Raw genomic sequence first — 14,292 nt, forward strand, 5'->3', positions numbered from 1 at the left:
AAGAAAATAAAGCCAGGGTAGCTCGGGCGTACAATAAAAAGGTGAGACCAAAGGAGTTTCAGGTTGGCGATTTGGTATGGGAAGCCGTGTTGCCATTAGGAACCAGGGATAAAGCATACGGCAAATGGTCTCCTAATTGGTACGGTCCTTACAAAGTCATCCAAGTTACGAAGGGCAATGCCTATATGCTTGAACAATTGGATGGTGTGAAGTTCTCAGTGGCCGTCAACGGCCAACATCTCAAGAAGTATTTCCCAAGCATGTGGGAGGATAGGCAGTAAGATGCGGAGGCCGATTTTTAGATCGGCAAGTAAAAAAAAATACACAGCCGATGTACAGACATCGACTTGAGAAAACATGTGGAGACAACAGTATGCTAACAGCCGATGCGCAGGCATCGACTTCAGAATAATAAAGCCGATGCACGGCCATCGACTCTAGCGGAACAAGCTCAATCCAGATCATAATATATGGGAAAAACCTCCTGGTGGTTTGCTGAGAGTTCGGTCTGCGCGTTCATGATGGTTCGGACGGGGTCAAACCTGCTGGGCTGTACGGATAGGCAACGGTTTTTTGCCTCGAATTGCTTTTGTAAGTGCAAGCCGATGCCTTGTCATCGGCTCTTTGTACAACGATCTTGATTGGACGATCGGCAAAGTTGACAAGAAAGCAAGACTCATTGAGGGAGCCAAATACTGCTACCACTCCCTAGTATAAGGGCCGTTGCTGCCTTCGTCTTCCTCATCGTTGTCAGATCTAGGGGCCGTTGCGGCCCTCGTCTCCCTCATTGTCGTCATCGCTGATGTTGTCCTACCAGGCACGGAGTGCTTCGCTGGTGGGTAACCTTCGAGGGAGTCATCATCGTCATCCTCTACCTTCCCCGAGAAATCGTCAGAATGAAGGTTTTGCCGATGACTGAGGAGTTGAGAAGATAAGGTGTCATGATAAAGGATGCTGCATGCAGTTCCGCTCTGCCATGACATGTCCCGGCGAAAGAAAAGCATAATGATTTTGGAAATGTCATTTCCAAAACCAGGGGGGCATGTGTTATCACCGGAATCTGACCAAGTCAGAGGTGGGCCGCGATCAAGATGGGTTTGAAGATATATACATAGAAGGAGCACATGAATCGGCCTTTTATATCGAGTTGGGCTAAATTGCCCATGTATCTGTAACATATTAGATCGTATCTTAAATTAGAAGTTAGAGTTTCACCCGTGCACGGTTTAGTGCACGCCCACATTAGAAAGTCCCCTGGACTATAAATATGTATCTAGGGTTTATGGAATAAACAAGAACCAACGTTCACCCCAAACAAATCTCGGCGCATCGCCAACTCCTTCGTCTCGAGGGTTTCTACCGGTAAGCACCATGCTGCCTAGATCGCATCTTGCGATCTAGGCAGCGTAATGCCTATCCCCGTTGTTCATGCGTTGCTCGTGCTTGAAGCCTTTTTGATGGCGAGCAACGTAGTTATCTTAGACATGTTAGGGTTAGCATTGTTCTTCGTATAATATGCTATCGTAGTGCGACCCTTGCATGTCTAGCCGCCCTTACACCTATCTTAGGTGTAGGGGCGGCACCCCGCTTGATCATGGTCTAGTAGATTCGATCCGTTACGGTTGCTCCTTTATTCTTCAAGGATTAGTTTAACATCCGCAATAGTTAGGCCTTACAAAGGGTTGGAGGATCCAGCGGCGTGTAGGGTGTAGTTTGCTAGCCCTAGACAGGATGTTCCGAGGATCAACCTCGTGTTGGTTTTTAGGCCCCGTCTAGGATCGGCTTACGATCACCGTACGCGAGCGCGAGGCCCAATCGTGAGTAGGATGATCCGATTATGCGGTGAAAACCCTAAATCGTCGTAGATCACTTCAGCTTTATCTTGATCAAGCAGGACCACCTATATTCGGACACCTTGTACGAATCATGGGTGGATCGGCTCTTTGAGCCGATTCACGGGATAACTCGAGAGCCGATCGAGGCTCGTATTTAACGTTTACGTGTGTGCCCTGCAGGAAACTAAGCGAGGCATCATCCACACCTTCCTGACCAGGTATAGGTCAGGTGGCACGCCCTTGCGATAGCATCGGGCGCGTGACCAGAAGGCTTTGCGGGCCATCGCTCAGAGGGACTGGGGCCAGCCGTAGCCCTAGTTGTTCCCGGCTCTCCTTTGTTGCCAGTCGTTGCTCGACGGTGGGTTTCTGACGCCAACACACCCTTAATCACCTCCTCGCCGCAAGCTTCTCTAGTTTGGCAGAGCATGCAGCCGTCGCGGGCCATCTAGGACCGCTTCAGTAGTTCAGTGGGTCTAGTTACATTGCCACGTCATCTCTATACGTATCCTATACATATCGAGGACCGTATGCAGACATTGAGGACATGTTCTAGGGCTGATTTGATGCATTTTCTGAATTCTAGGACCTTTTTAGACATCGTCGGAAACTTCTGGGACTATTGATGCATTTCACTCCAACATTTAACACCCCTCCCACTCTATTTAAACTATCAATGTTGTTGACTAGTGGCACGGAAAGAAAATGGAAACTGCATGTACCACCCCGACCACTCTGGACTTGGGCATGCTACCCCTGGCATGTCTCTAAGAGATCTCTAGACAACCCCATAAAGCAACACTAGTTTTTTCTGCGGATTTTGTTCTTACTTGTTCATATCCGGGATCAATATGCCGGTCAGTCATCCATCCTCAAATCACCACAGACCAAACTCGGTTAACCTCGAAGTTCTTTGGGGATAAGTTTTCGAAAAAGAAGTTACAACTTATTTATATGAATATTTTATCAAATCTATTAAGCATTGCGCCAGAATATCACACCGCAGATCCGGTGCCTTTCCGCGGCTTCAACCACACACTACCCCCTTTCTGTACGCTCGTGGCCATCCGTTGAACGATTATTTGAGCCTCACGGTTACACTGCGAAGCCTGTTAGCCAATTGTGGTTGTTTTTTGGTGGGCATCTGTGATGTTTCATGTGGAGCCGAAGCTAGGTGCCTTCGAGAACCAACCTAATCTTGGATAGCTATATGGGTGGTTGTATCTCATAAAGACGAAATATTCTTTCAGTGGAATAAGACGTTTCCGTCAACAGCGATGCGTTTGTGGTGACTTCGTTAATTTCAAGATTCGATCCGCTGGTTCGGTCTTTCAAAGATACTCATATAGGTAGAGTGTCATGTGTGCGTTTATAAAGGTGAGTATATGCGCATGTATGTAAGCCTCTACGTTTGTACTTTTATATTGTGTTTGTAGAAAAAAAAAAAAGCTAGGTGCCTTGCGTTGCATCTACTCATCAGCCGCTGGATCCAAGGCCCGACCAACGTCCAACCCACTGCCTCTTCTTTCTTGGTTAACTAAGCGGAATCTTGCGCGTACACCTCCAGGTAGGCGCACTGTCGCTGTCGGCCACCACCTATACCATTCAGTCCAGGATCCGCGTAAACCCTGAAGCAAAACAAATTACACTACATTTCAGACTCGTTACCTGAAAATCTTCATCCGACCAAAGAACAATTCTACCACCCGAAACGAGAATGGCACTGGTATCCAGATATAGCCACCGATAGGAGCAGTAATTTATTCTTGTTAGCTCGCTCTGCCCACTGCCCCGCTGTTGCCCGAGCCGCCACGTCGCTCCAGCAAGCAAGCAAAGCTTCTTGGACTGGTGCTGCCCCGCCGACGGCCTGCCGGTAGCAGCGCAGAAGCGTCCCGAAAAGGCTCCTGCGGGCATGGCGGCCTGAGCTCCAATCCAAGTCCGTGCAGCCGGTCGCCGGATCTCCCGGCCTCCCGCACCGCACGCGCCGCCGCGGCTCCTCCGGTGGACGGGGACGGAAGGGGAAAGGTGGGATGTCCGCTTCCTTCTCCGTACTGTTCAAGAGCGGCATCTTTCCTTTCAGATGTCAAGTTTGGAATCTTTGCCTTCCCGGATTGATTGACAGACGGCAGCATTTCCACTTTTCCAGACCTGTTTATGCTCCTGCTGTCACTGATCTGACTGCCTAATTGCTCAATTCGGTTCGCAATCGCCTGTATATGCTGTACTCCGCCGGACTGTCGAATCCCAACAGTTTGGGCAAATTCAGCGTCGGCGCATAGTTCCGCTGCTTAATTATGCATGCTTTAAATCGCATCTAACCCCAAATCCTCTGCTTACAAGGAAATGGTGGGCTGCCACTCTTACAGAGCGGAACAGAGCATACAATTGGATCGTCCTGATTTTCTATTCATTTTCTGTGCAGGTAGGAAGCATGGCGGCGAGGCTTCTCCTTCTACTTCTGGCGCTCGCCTGTCTCTATGCTCCTCGCTGGGCTTCGGCGCAGGAAACCACGGTCATAGTCAAAGGATCGGCGAAAATTGCCGAGACGGATCCGAGCTACGTGTGCGCTACCATGGACTGGTGGCCGCCCGAGAAGTGTAACTACAACCAGTGTCCATGGGGCCAATCTTCGATTCTGAATTTGGTATATGTCCTATGCTCTTGACTTGTTATCAATGGGATGTTGTTAGTGCACATTGTGCTTCCTGGACTTACTTTTCGTTTGCCTGGTGATTTTACCAACTGGTTCGTTCAGGACTTGGATCACCCCTTTCTGGCTCAAGCCATCAAAGGTACCAATATTTGCTCCTCATTCAGTACTTGCCGCTGGTCTATATGTAATTGTTTTTCTTAGCTATGTATAAGAATCTATGTTCCCACCTAATGTGAATTTTGTATTCCAAAAAAGTTCTTTTCTCTCGGCAATGATATTATCACTTGTTACGATCTCTAATGTATTACAAGAAAATTAAGGCAGGTCCTGCAGAATTCTGACATGATACTATATGTAGTTCAAGTCATGTCAGTCTTGAAGAATACTTGCTATTGTTACCGCTAGTTGGTCAGTTTGCTAACTATCTAAAAATAGACTCTCGCTTTTTTCTGCAGCTTTTGATAATTTGAGGATTAGGCTGGGAGGCTCTTTGCAAGACCGAGTTGTTTATGACGTGGGGACAAATAGTCCATGCTCTCCGTTCACAAATGTATCAAATGGTTTGTTTGGTTTCTCAGCCGGTTGTCTAAGTATGGATAGGTGGGACAAACTGAATGATTTATTCCAGCAAACAGGGTAAGCTTCTAACTCTGAATTTGTTTCCATGCCATTGCTGACTTGCTGGAAATATTTAAACTTAGCAGGTATAACTTGTATCAGATGTTCACATGTTTTTGCTCACGTGAGTCTTATAGCCGCATAACCGTGTGCTACTGCATTTCTTTTTAGTTCAAACCATGCTGTCATTGCATTTCCATTGTTTTCTTCTCAGATCAGGTGTTGTTGTACATACTTTTCTAACCTACTGGTAGTTGAAGAAATAACTAGCGGAGGTGTTCTTTCTGCATGTCTTCAGCATTATATTTTGTTTACGGAGGAAATATGCTAAAACTAAGCCATATGATGTTACCAACATAATTAATTGCAATACGTGAACAAGGAACTGATGTGCTCAAAGAGGGATTTATCATTTTCTAAATGGATGTGCTTGTTTAGCGTCATTTGTGTAATTTATATGTGCTTAGCAGAGCTAGCTCATGGATAAACAAAAATCTATCTGCAGAGCAATTATCACGTTTGGTCTGAATGCGCTCGATGGAAGGCATAATGTCCAACGTTCCTTCTGGGCAGGAAAATGGAACTCTACAAATGCGTACGATTTTGTGAACTACACGGTCTCAAAAGGATACCCAGTTGACTCGTGGGAATTCGGTAATCTACTGTATTTCTTGTTCTGTGCTCAGCACTCTTATATTTATCCCTTTTATTCTAAAACAGAAGCTATTCTGAGTTCTGAACTCATCAATATTCTTGTCTTGTCAGGTAATGAGCTGAGTGGGCATGGAACCGGCGCAAGAGTCGATGCTGAACTTTATGGGAAGGATGTAATTGAACTTCGATCCATACTCCGGCAGTTGTATAGGGCACCACTCTCCCAGCCACTCCTACTAGCCCCTGGAGGATTCTTTGATCAACAGTGGTACACTCGGTTACTTCAGACTTCAGGTCACGGTGTCGTTAGTGCCTTGACGCATCATATTTACAATCTTGGAGGAGGTATGTGATATGTTGCTTTGCTGTGATAGCATTTAGAAAAGACTCATTTGGTGCTCCGAAACCGTAGAATGATGATCTGCATGACTTGAGATATCAGAAGAAATGGCACTGAGCATATTCTAGGCTTGACTCTTTTTTTTGGCATATTTTCTTGCCAGGAGTTTACTAACGTTATATCCATGTGTCATACTAATTCTTGTCTAACTAGACTAAAATAATATACAGTCACGCAGTTTTAATTTTGTCGTCTTGTGATACATATTGTGAAGGAAAGGCTTCAATTAATTCCTATATAAAAGGGCTTACATAAACTGTTCTTTGAAGGAATAGCAAGTCCTATCTTAGAAGACGAAATTAGTGGTGAATAACATCTTAATGTTGGGACAGACTTGATAACTATCTAACCAATTTGTGTGGTTTAACATTTAGAATGCATCAGCAAGTGACACTTTGCTTTCAGGGGATGATGTGCACCTTATGAGGAAGATAGTAGACCCTAAGTACCTAGATCGTGCTGAAGATACTTACAGGGACATGCAACTTACCCTCCAAAGGCATGGAACATGGGCTTCTGCTTGGGTTAGTGAAAGTGGTGGGGTGTTCAACAATGGCCGTCACCTGGTGTCGAATACTTTCATGAATAGCATCTGGTCAGCTCACCATATCTTCTCACCTATCTCACACAAATAAACATTGATGTAGTATCGTGTGCGAGCAAAAAATCGTGGTGTAATTTTGATCCAAACAGGTATCTCGATCAACTTGGAATGGCATCAAAGTACAATACAAAAGTGTTCTGCAGACAGACTCTCATCGGTGGCAACTATGGTCTGCTTGACACAGAAACTTTCTTACCAAATCCTGATTACTACAGGCAAGTCTCACATTCTCACTGCAGTGTTTTCCAGGGCACAGCCTTATGTGCTGACCACTCGTTTTGTTCTCAGTGCTCTACTATGGCATCGGCTTATGGGCAATGGAGTTCTTTCAGTTGATATAAATGCACCCCGTAAGCTGCGTGCTTATGCTCACTGCAGTAAACGACATGTAAGAATTCCAACACTATGACCTTCTTAAGGCTATCTGGTTGAGATAGTTTCAGATGTTTTTACCAATATTGAAGTTAGATATTTGCTCTACTTCATCTGTCAAGCTATGAGCTTTGTTGTGTGTGAAAAGTTACTCCATTACCATGGAAACATTTGCTAGATCAATCATTTTGGACATCTATCCTGGCAATCTGAACAACGCTTATCTGACAATGCAGCAAGGGATCACTGTCCTCCTGATCAACCTAAGCAACAGCACTGGATACAACGTGACCCTTCAGAACGACCTCAACGTGAGCGTCGACAGAACAAGCGGACACCGGCGGAGGCACAGCTCTTTCACCAAAAGAGCAGTCTCATGGCTGGGAGGCAAGGCGTCAAGCGAGACCACGAAGAGGGACGAGTACCATCTGACCGCCAAGGACGGCGACCACCAGAGCAGAACAATGCTGCTCAACGGCGTCTCGCTGGAGCTGGGAGACGACGGCAGCGTCCCAGCTCTGAACCCGGTGCCTGCCGCTGTTGATTCGCCGGTGTACCTGGCCCCGACGTCGATCGCGTTTGTAGTTCTTCCGAGGTTTGAGGCCAAGGCCTGTTCTTGAGGGAGACATCCGTTGTAGTTTACCTACTGAGAACACTCCTATTTATTAACTTTGTAATATAGAAATAGAATCAAGGGCAGAACATGAAAGGTGTACTTTTACAATCATGATATATATGCATCAGCTATCAGTTGGAAAGGATGCATTCAGAGTGCCCAGTTCGTTTCCCAGCTCTGAATATGAGCCGAAGTTCGAATTCAAGCTTGGTGTGATCTTTCAAAAAGGAAGAGCTCTCCAGAAATAGGGTATGCATTATACTCAGTTGGCAAAGGGATGCAACAATACCTGCCAAGCAGAGGCGATGAGACTACTGATTCATTTCCAGCACCAATTACGAGAGAGAAAACCTCTGAGACGTTCGTGGTTTGCTGATTTCATTTCCTAATGTAAAAACACCATCAAGAAATAGACAGCAAGCTCTATTCAGATTTTTTTGAATTCATACTTGTTGGGGCCTTTCCTTTCGGAAAAGCACCCTCCAAAAATAAGCGTATGCTGCTTATTGTGGCGTGCACACGGTATTCTTTAGTAAAAGGCGAAAGAATAGTTCGCTTTGTGCTCACCACGCAGCTGCGTGCTTTTGTACTATCGACCACGGGTCTTATTTATAGGCGTCCCATACTCATCCTCTTCCTTGCCTGGGCGAGGTGGGACTAAACCATTCCCCAGCGACAACTCTGTAGGGAAACTGTGACCTCCGAAACAACGACGGGCCCCTGCAGGCCCAATTACAAAGGCCCGTGTAGCTCATCCGCTCAGTTTCCTTCTATTGTTCGTTTTTGTGGTCCTTATTTTCGGAAGTTCACACGATCACATCTACTACCTCTTTTGGCTCTTACTAATCTAGAAAAGAGGTCCAGAGCTCTTATACCTTAAAAAAAGAGGTCTAAAGCTTTTACCCTAAAAGAAAAGAGGTATGTATAACTTGTACTCCCTTCGTCAAATTAGTTGAAGTAGGTTCTTTTTCTAAAAAAATAAGCGAATTTTCACACTAAAACGTGTCTAACAGCATCTCTAGCAGGTCCCCCATATCGGCCTGCAAATGCGGCGGTGGGCTGATATGGGCATTTTTTGGGCAGACCAAACCACGTATCAGTGGTCTGGCCCGGATAATGGATCCAGGCCGCAGCCCAAACCGCCAAAATACCCGCATATATAGCGGTCGGCGAGGCGGATGGGGTTTGACCCCATCCGCCTCTCCGCCTCCCGCCGACGTGGAATCGCCGCCCCTCCAGCGAGCAATCGAAGCGTCCATGTGTAGATCGAGCGTCCCCACCTCCTTCCGGCGACGATGGTGGCAGGGCACGGGCGCGGCCAGGTAGGCCGCGGCGGATGCTCCACCGAGCGCGGTGGGAGCTCCACCGATCCTTCCGCCGACGCGAGCTACCGCTACCACAAGCACGGCATCGTCGCGCCGCCCGCCTTCGCCAAGCGGGAGTTCGACCGCGACCGTCGCGGCCGCGCCTCCTCCCCTTTCGTGGCGTTGTTGTCGTCGAGCTCCCGCCAGCGCCCTTCGGCGGTGTTTGTGGTGAAGATGGAGGAGGACGACGTCGAGCCGCCGCGGCTCCCGCAGCCGCAGTTCGCGCCCGGGGACTACCTCGATGACGAGCAGCTGAAGCTCGTCCTCCCGCAGCTCGGCGTGAACGGGGTTCGCGCCGGTGATACGTCTCCGACGTATCGATAATTTCTTATGTTCTATGCCATATTATTGATGATACCTACATGTTTTATGCACACTTTATGTCATATTCGTGCATTTTCTGGAACTAACCTATTAACAAGATGCCGAAGTGCCGCTTCCGTTTTTCTCGCTGTTTTTGGTTTCGTAAATCCTAGTAACGAAATATTCTCGGAATTGGACGAAACAAAGACCCAGGGGCCTATTTTTCCACGGAGCTTCCGGAAGACCGAAGAACATACGAAGTGGGGCCACAAGGTGGCGACACCACAAGGCGGCGCGGCCCGGGGGGCCGCGCCGCCCTATGGTGTGGCCCCTCGTCCGGCCCCCGACTCGCCCTTCCGCCTACTTAAAGCCTCCGTCGCGAAACCCCCGATGCGAAAAACCACGATACGGAAAACCTTACCGAGACGCCGCCGCCGCCGATCCCATCTCGGGGATTCTCGGAGATCTCCTCCGGCACCCTGCCGGAGAGGGATTCATCTCCCGGAGGACTCTACACCGCCATGGTCGCCTCCGGAGTGATGAGTGAGTAGTTCACCCCTGGACTATGGGTCCATAGCAGTAGCTATATGGTTGTCTTCTCCTCATTGTGCTTCATTGTTGGATCTTGTGAGCTGCCTAACATGATCAAGATCATCTATCTGTAATACTATATGTTGTGTTTGTCGGGATCCGATGGATAGAGAATACCATGTCATGTTAATTATCAAGTTATTACATATGTGTTGTTTATGATCTTGCATGCTCTCCGTTACTAGTAGAGGCTCGGCCAAGTTTTTACTTTTAACTCCAAGAGGGAGTATTTATGCTCGATAGTGGGTTCATGTCCGCATTGACACCGGGACGAGTGACGTAAAGTTCTAAGGTTGTGTTGTGCTCGTTGCCACTAGGGATAAAACATTGGCGCTATGTCCGAGGATGTAGTTGTTGATTACATTACGCACCATACTTAATGCAATTGTCTCGTTGCTTTGCAACTTAATACCGGAGGGGGTTCGGATGATAACCTCGAAGGTGGACTTTTTAGGCATAGATGCAGTTGGATGGCGGTCTATGTACTTTGTCGTAATGCCCAATTAAATCTCACTATACTTATCATGTCATGTATGTGCATTGTTATGCCCTCTCTATTTGTCAATTGCCCGACCGTAATTTGTTCACCCAACATGCTTTTATCTTATGGGAGAGACACCTCTAGTGAACCGTGGACCCCGGTCCATTCTTTTAATACTCGAAATACAAATCTGCTGCAATACTTGTTTTACTATTTTCTCTCGCAAACAATCATCTTCCACACAATACGGTTAATCCTTTGTTACAGCAAGCCGGTGAGATTGACAACCTCACCGTTTCGTTGGGGCAAAGTACTTTGGTTGTGTTGTGCAGGTTCCACGTTGGCGCCGGAATCTCCGGTGTTGCGCCGCACTACATCCCGCCGCCATCAACCTTCAACGTGCTTCTTGGCTCCTCCTGGTTCGATAAACCTTGGTTTCTTTCTCGAGGGAAAACTTGCTGCTGTGCGCATCATACCTTCCTCTTGGGGTTGCCCAACGAACGTGTGAAATACACGCCATCAAGCTCTTTTTCCGGCACCGTTGTCGGGGAGATCAAGACACGCTGCAAGGGGAGTCTCCACTTCTCAATCTCTTTACTTTGTTTTTGTCTTGCTTTATTTTATTTACTACTTTGTTTGCTGCATTATATCAAAACACAAAAAAATTAGTTGCTAGTTTTACTTTATTTACTATCTTGTTTGCTATATCAAAAACACAAAAAAATTAGTTACTTGCATTTATTTTACTTATTGCAACATGTTTCCTTTTAATTTTACCACAAAAGACATACCGGTAGGACGCGGGTCTATAATTGGGAGAAACAATATAGAAGAATTTTTCACTCATGTCAGTACCACTGAAGATTTTGAAGATAGACACTTGGTAGAACTTGCTCCCACTTATGAAATTGCTGCCGCTGCTTTAGTTCGCATGTTGGAAACTAAATTTGTTAATCTCAATCCTATAATCCAACACATGTTTCTTACACTTGGTGATTTGGAAGAGGGGGAAAAGAAAGATTTTGTTTTAGAAACCCTTCTTAGAGAATTTGGTGGTCTAGCAAGAGAGGCTAGAAAGGTCTTTGCTAAATTTAATATGCTTGGTTCTCATACTAATTTTGTTAGTCTCCTTGAAAAAATGGATATGGATAGAATAAGGTACACTAAAAATACTAATGATGGTGGGGAGATCAAAGCACCAATACCATGTAAACTCCTAGCTATGAATGATGCACTAGAACATAACTATGCTTGGCTTGTTCCTGAAAATTTGTTCGATGAGAGTAGCAAACCCAAGACTAATGAGAAGGGAGACGCTGAAACTTATGTATCCAATATACCATGCATGGTTGAGAAAACTCCAAACCCCGCTGTAGGTGCACCACCCTTTGATAATACTTGAGATACACTTTCTGCGCCTAGCTGAAAGGCGTTAAAGAAAAGCGCTTATGGGAGACAACCCATGTTTTTACTCCAGTATTTTTGTTTTATATTTGTGTCTTGGAAGTTGTTTACTACTGTAGCAACCTCTCCTTATCTTAGTTTTATGTTTTGTTGTGCCAAGTAAAGTCTTTGATAGAAAAGTAAGTACTAGATTTGGATTACTGCGCAGTTCCAGATTTCTTTGCTGTCACGAATCTGGGTCTATCTCCCTGTAGGTAGCTCAGAAAATTAAGCCAATTTACGAGCATGATCCTCAGATATGTACGCAACTTTCATTCAATTTGAGCATTTTCGTTTGAGCAAGTCTGATGGCCTAATAAAATCCATCTTTACGGACTGTTCTGTTTTGACAGATTCTGTCTTTTATTTCGCATTGCCTCTTTTGCTATGTTGGATGAATTTCTTTGATCCATTAATGTCCAGTAGCTTTATGCAATGTCCAGAAGTGTTAAGAATGATTGTGTCACCTCTGAACATGTGAATTTTTATTATGCACTAACCCTCTAATGAGTTGTTTCGAGTTTGGTGTGGAGGAAGTTTTCAAGGATCAAGAGAGGAGTATGATGCAATATGATCAAGGAGAGTGAAAGCTCTAAGCTTGGGGATGCCCCGGTGGTTCACCCCTGCATATTCTAAGAAGACTCAAGCTGTCTAAGCTTGGGGATGCCCAAGGCATCCCCTTCTTCATCGACAACATTATCGGGTTCCTCCCCCGAAACTATATTTTTATTCCGTCACATCTTATGCACTTTGCTTGGAGCGTCGGTTTGTTTTTGTTTTTTGTTTTGTTTGAATAAAATGGATCCTAGCATTCACTTTGTGGGAGAGAGACACGCTCCGTTGTAGCATATGGACAAATATGTCCTTAGGCTCTACTCATAGTATTCATGGCGAAGTTTCTTCTTCGTTAAATTGTTATATGGTTGGAATTGGAAAATGATACATGTAGTAAAATGCTATAATGTCTTGGATAATGTGATACTTGGCAATTGTTGTGCTCATGTTTAAGCTCTTGCATCATATACTTTGCACCCATTAATGAAGAAATACTTAGAGCTTGCTAATTTGGTTTGCATATTTGGTTTCTCTAGAGTCTAGATAATATCTAGTATTGAGTTTTGAACAACAAGGAAGACGGTATGGAGTCTTATAATGTTTACCATATGTCTTTTATGTGAGTTTTTCTGTACCGTTCATCCTTGTGTTTGTTTCAAATAACCTTGCTAGCCTAAACCTTGTATCGAGAGGGAATACTTCTCATGCATCCAAAATACTTGAGCCAACCACTATACCATTTGTGTCCACCATACCTACCTACTACATGGTATTTATCCGCCATTCCAAAGTAAATTGCTTGAGTGCTACCTTTAAAATTCCATCATTCACCTTTGCAATATATAGCTCATGGGACAAATAGCTTAAAAAACTATTGTGGTATTGAATATGTACTTATGCACTTTATCTCTTATTAAGTTGCTTGTTGTGCGATAACCATGTTTCGGGGACGCCATCAACTATTCTTTGTTGGATATCATGTGAGTTGCTATGCATGTCCGTCTTGTCCGAAGGAAGAGAGATCTACCACCTTTATGGTTGGAGCATGCATGTTGTTAGAGAAGAACTTTGGGCCGCTAACTAAAGACATGATTCATGGTGGAAGTTTCAGTTTGGACATATATCCTCAATCTCATATGAGAATAATAATTGTTGCCACATGCTTATGCATTAAAGAGGAGTCCATTATCTCGTTGTCCATGTTGTCCCGGTATAGATGTCTAAGTTGAGAATAATCAAAAGCGAGAAATCCAAAATGCGAGCTTTCTCCTTAGACCTTTGTACAGAGCGGCATGGAGGTACCCCATTGTGACACTTGGTCAAAACATGTGCATTGCAAAGATCCGGTAGTCCAAGTTAATTAGGACAAGGTGCGGGCACTATTAGTATATTATGCATGAGACTTGCAACTTGTAAGATATAATGTACATAACTCATATGCTTTATTACTACCGTTGACAAAATTGTTTCATGTTTTCAAAATAAAAGCTCTAGCACAAATATAGCAATCGATGCTTTCCTCTTTGAAGGACCATTCTTTTTACTTTTATGTTGAGTCAGTTCACCTATCTCTCTCCACCTCAAGAAGCAAACACTTGTGTGAACTGTGCATTGATTCCTACATATTTGCATATTGTACTTGTTATATTACTCTATGTTGACTATTATCCATGAGATATACATGTTACAAGTTGAAAGCAACCGCTGAAACTTAATCTTCCTTTGTGTTGCTTCAATACCTTTACTTTGATTTATTGCTTTATGAGTTAACTCTTATGCAAGACTTATTAATACTTGTCTTGAAGT

General features: G+C 45.0%; 1 protein-coding gene and 1 non-coding gene across 2 annotated transcripts; one reads left to right on the forward strand and one right to left on the reverse strand.

Moving 5' to 3' along the window:
• Positions 1–4,263: 4,263 nt before the first annotated feature.
• On the forward strand, positions 4,264–7,866 carry LOC124696598 (heparanase-like protein 1). Its single transcript, XM_047229304.1, has 9 exons — positions 4,264–4,476; positions 4,588–4,624; positions 4,941–5,121; positions 5,609–5,757; positions 5,869–6,102; positions 6,563–6,752; positions 6,851–6,976; positions 7,050–7,149; positions 7,370–7,866. The coding sequence occupies exons 1-9, from the start codon at positions 4,264–4,266 to the stop codon at positions 7,751–7,753; spliced, it is 1,614 nt and encodes a 537-aa protein (XP_047085260.1). The 3' UTR covers positions 7,754–7,866.
• Positions 7,867–8,210: 344 nt separating this feature from the next.
• LOC124704781 lies at positions 8,211–8,325 on the reverse strand. Its single transcript, XR_007003668.1, has one exon. It is a non-coding gene; the product is annotated as a U5 spliceosomal RNA (small nuclear RNA).
• Positions 8,326–14,292: the final 5,967 nt, after the last annotated feature.

This window comes from Lolium rigidum, chromosome 3, assembly GCF_022539505.1.
Source record: "Lolium rigidum isolate FL_2022 chromosome 3, APGP_CSIRO_Lrig_0.1, whole genome shotgun sequence".
In the NCBI taxonomy this organism is placed as follows: Eukaryota; Viridiplantae; Streptophyta; class Magnoliopsida; order Poales; family Poaceae; genus Lolium; species Lolium rigidum.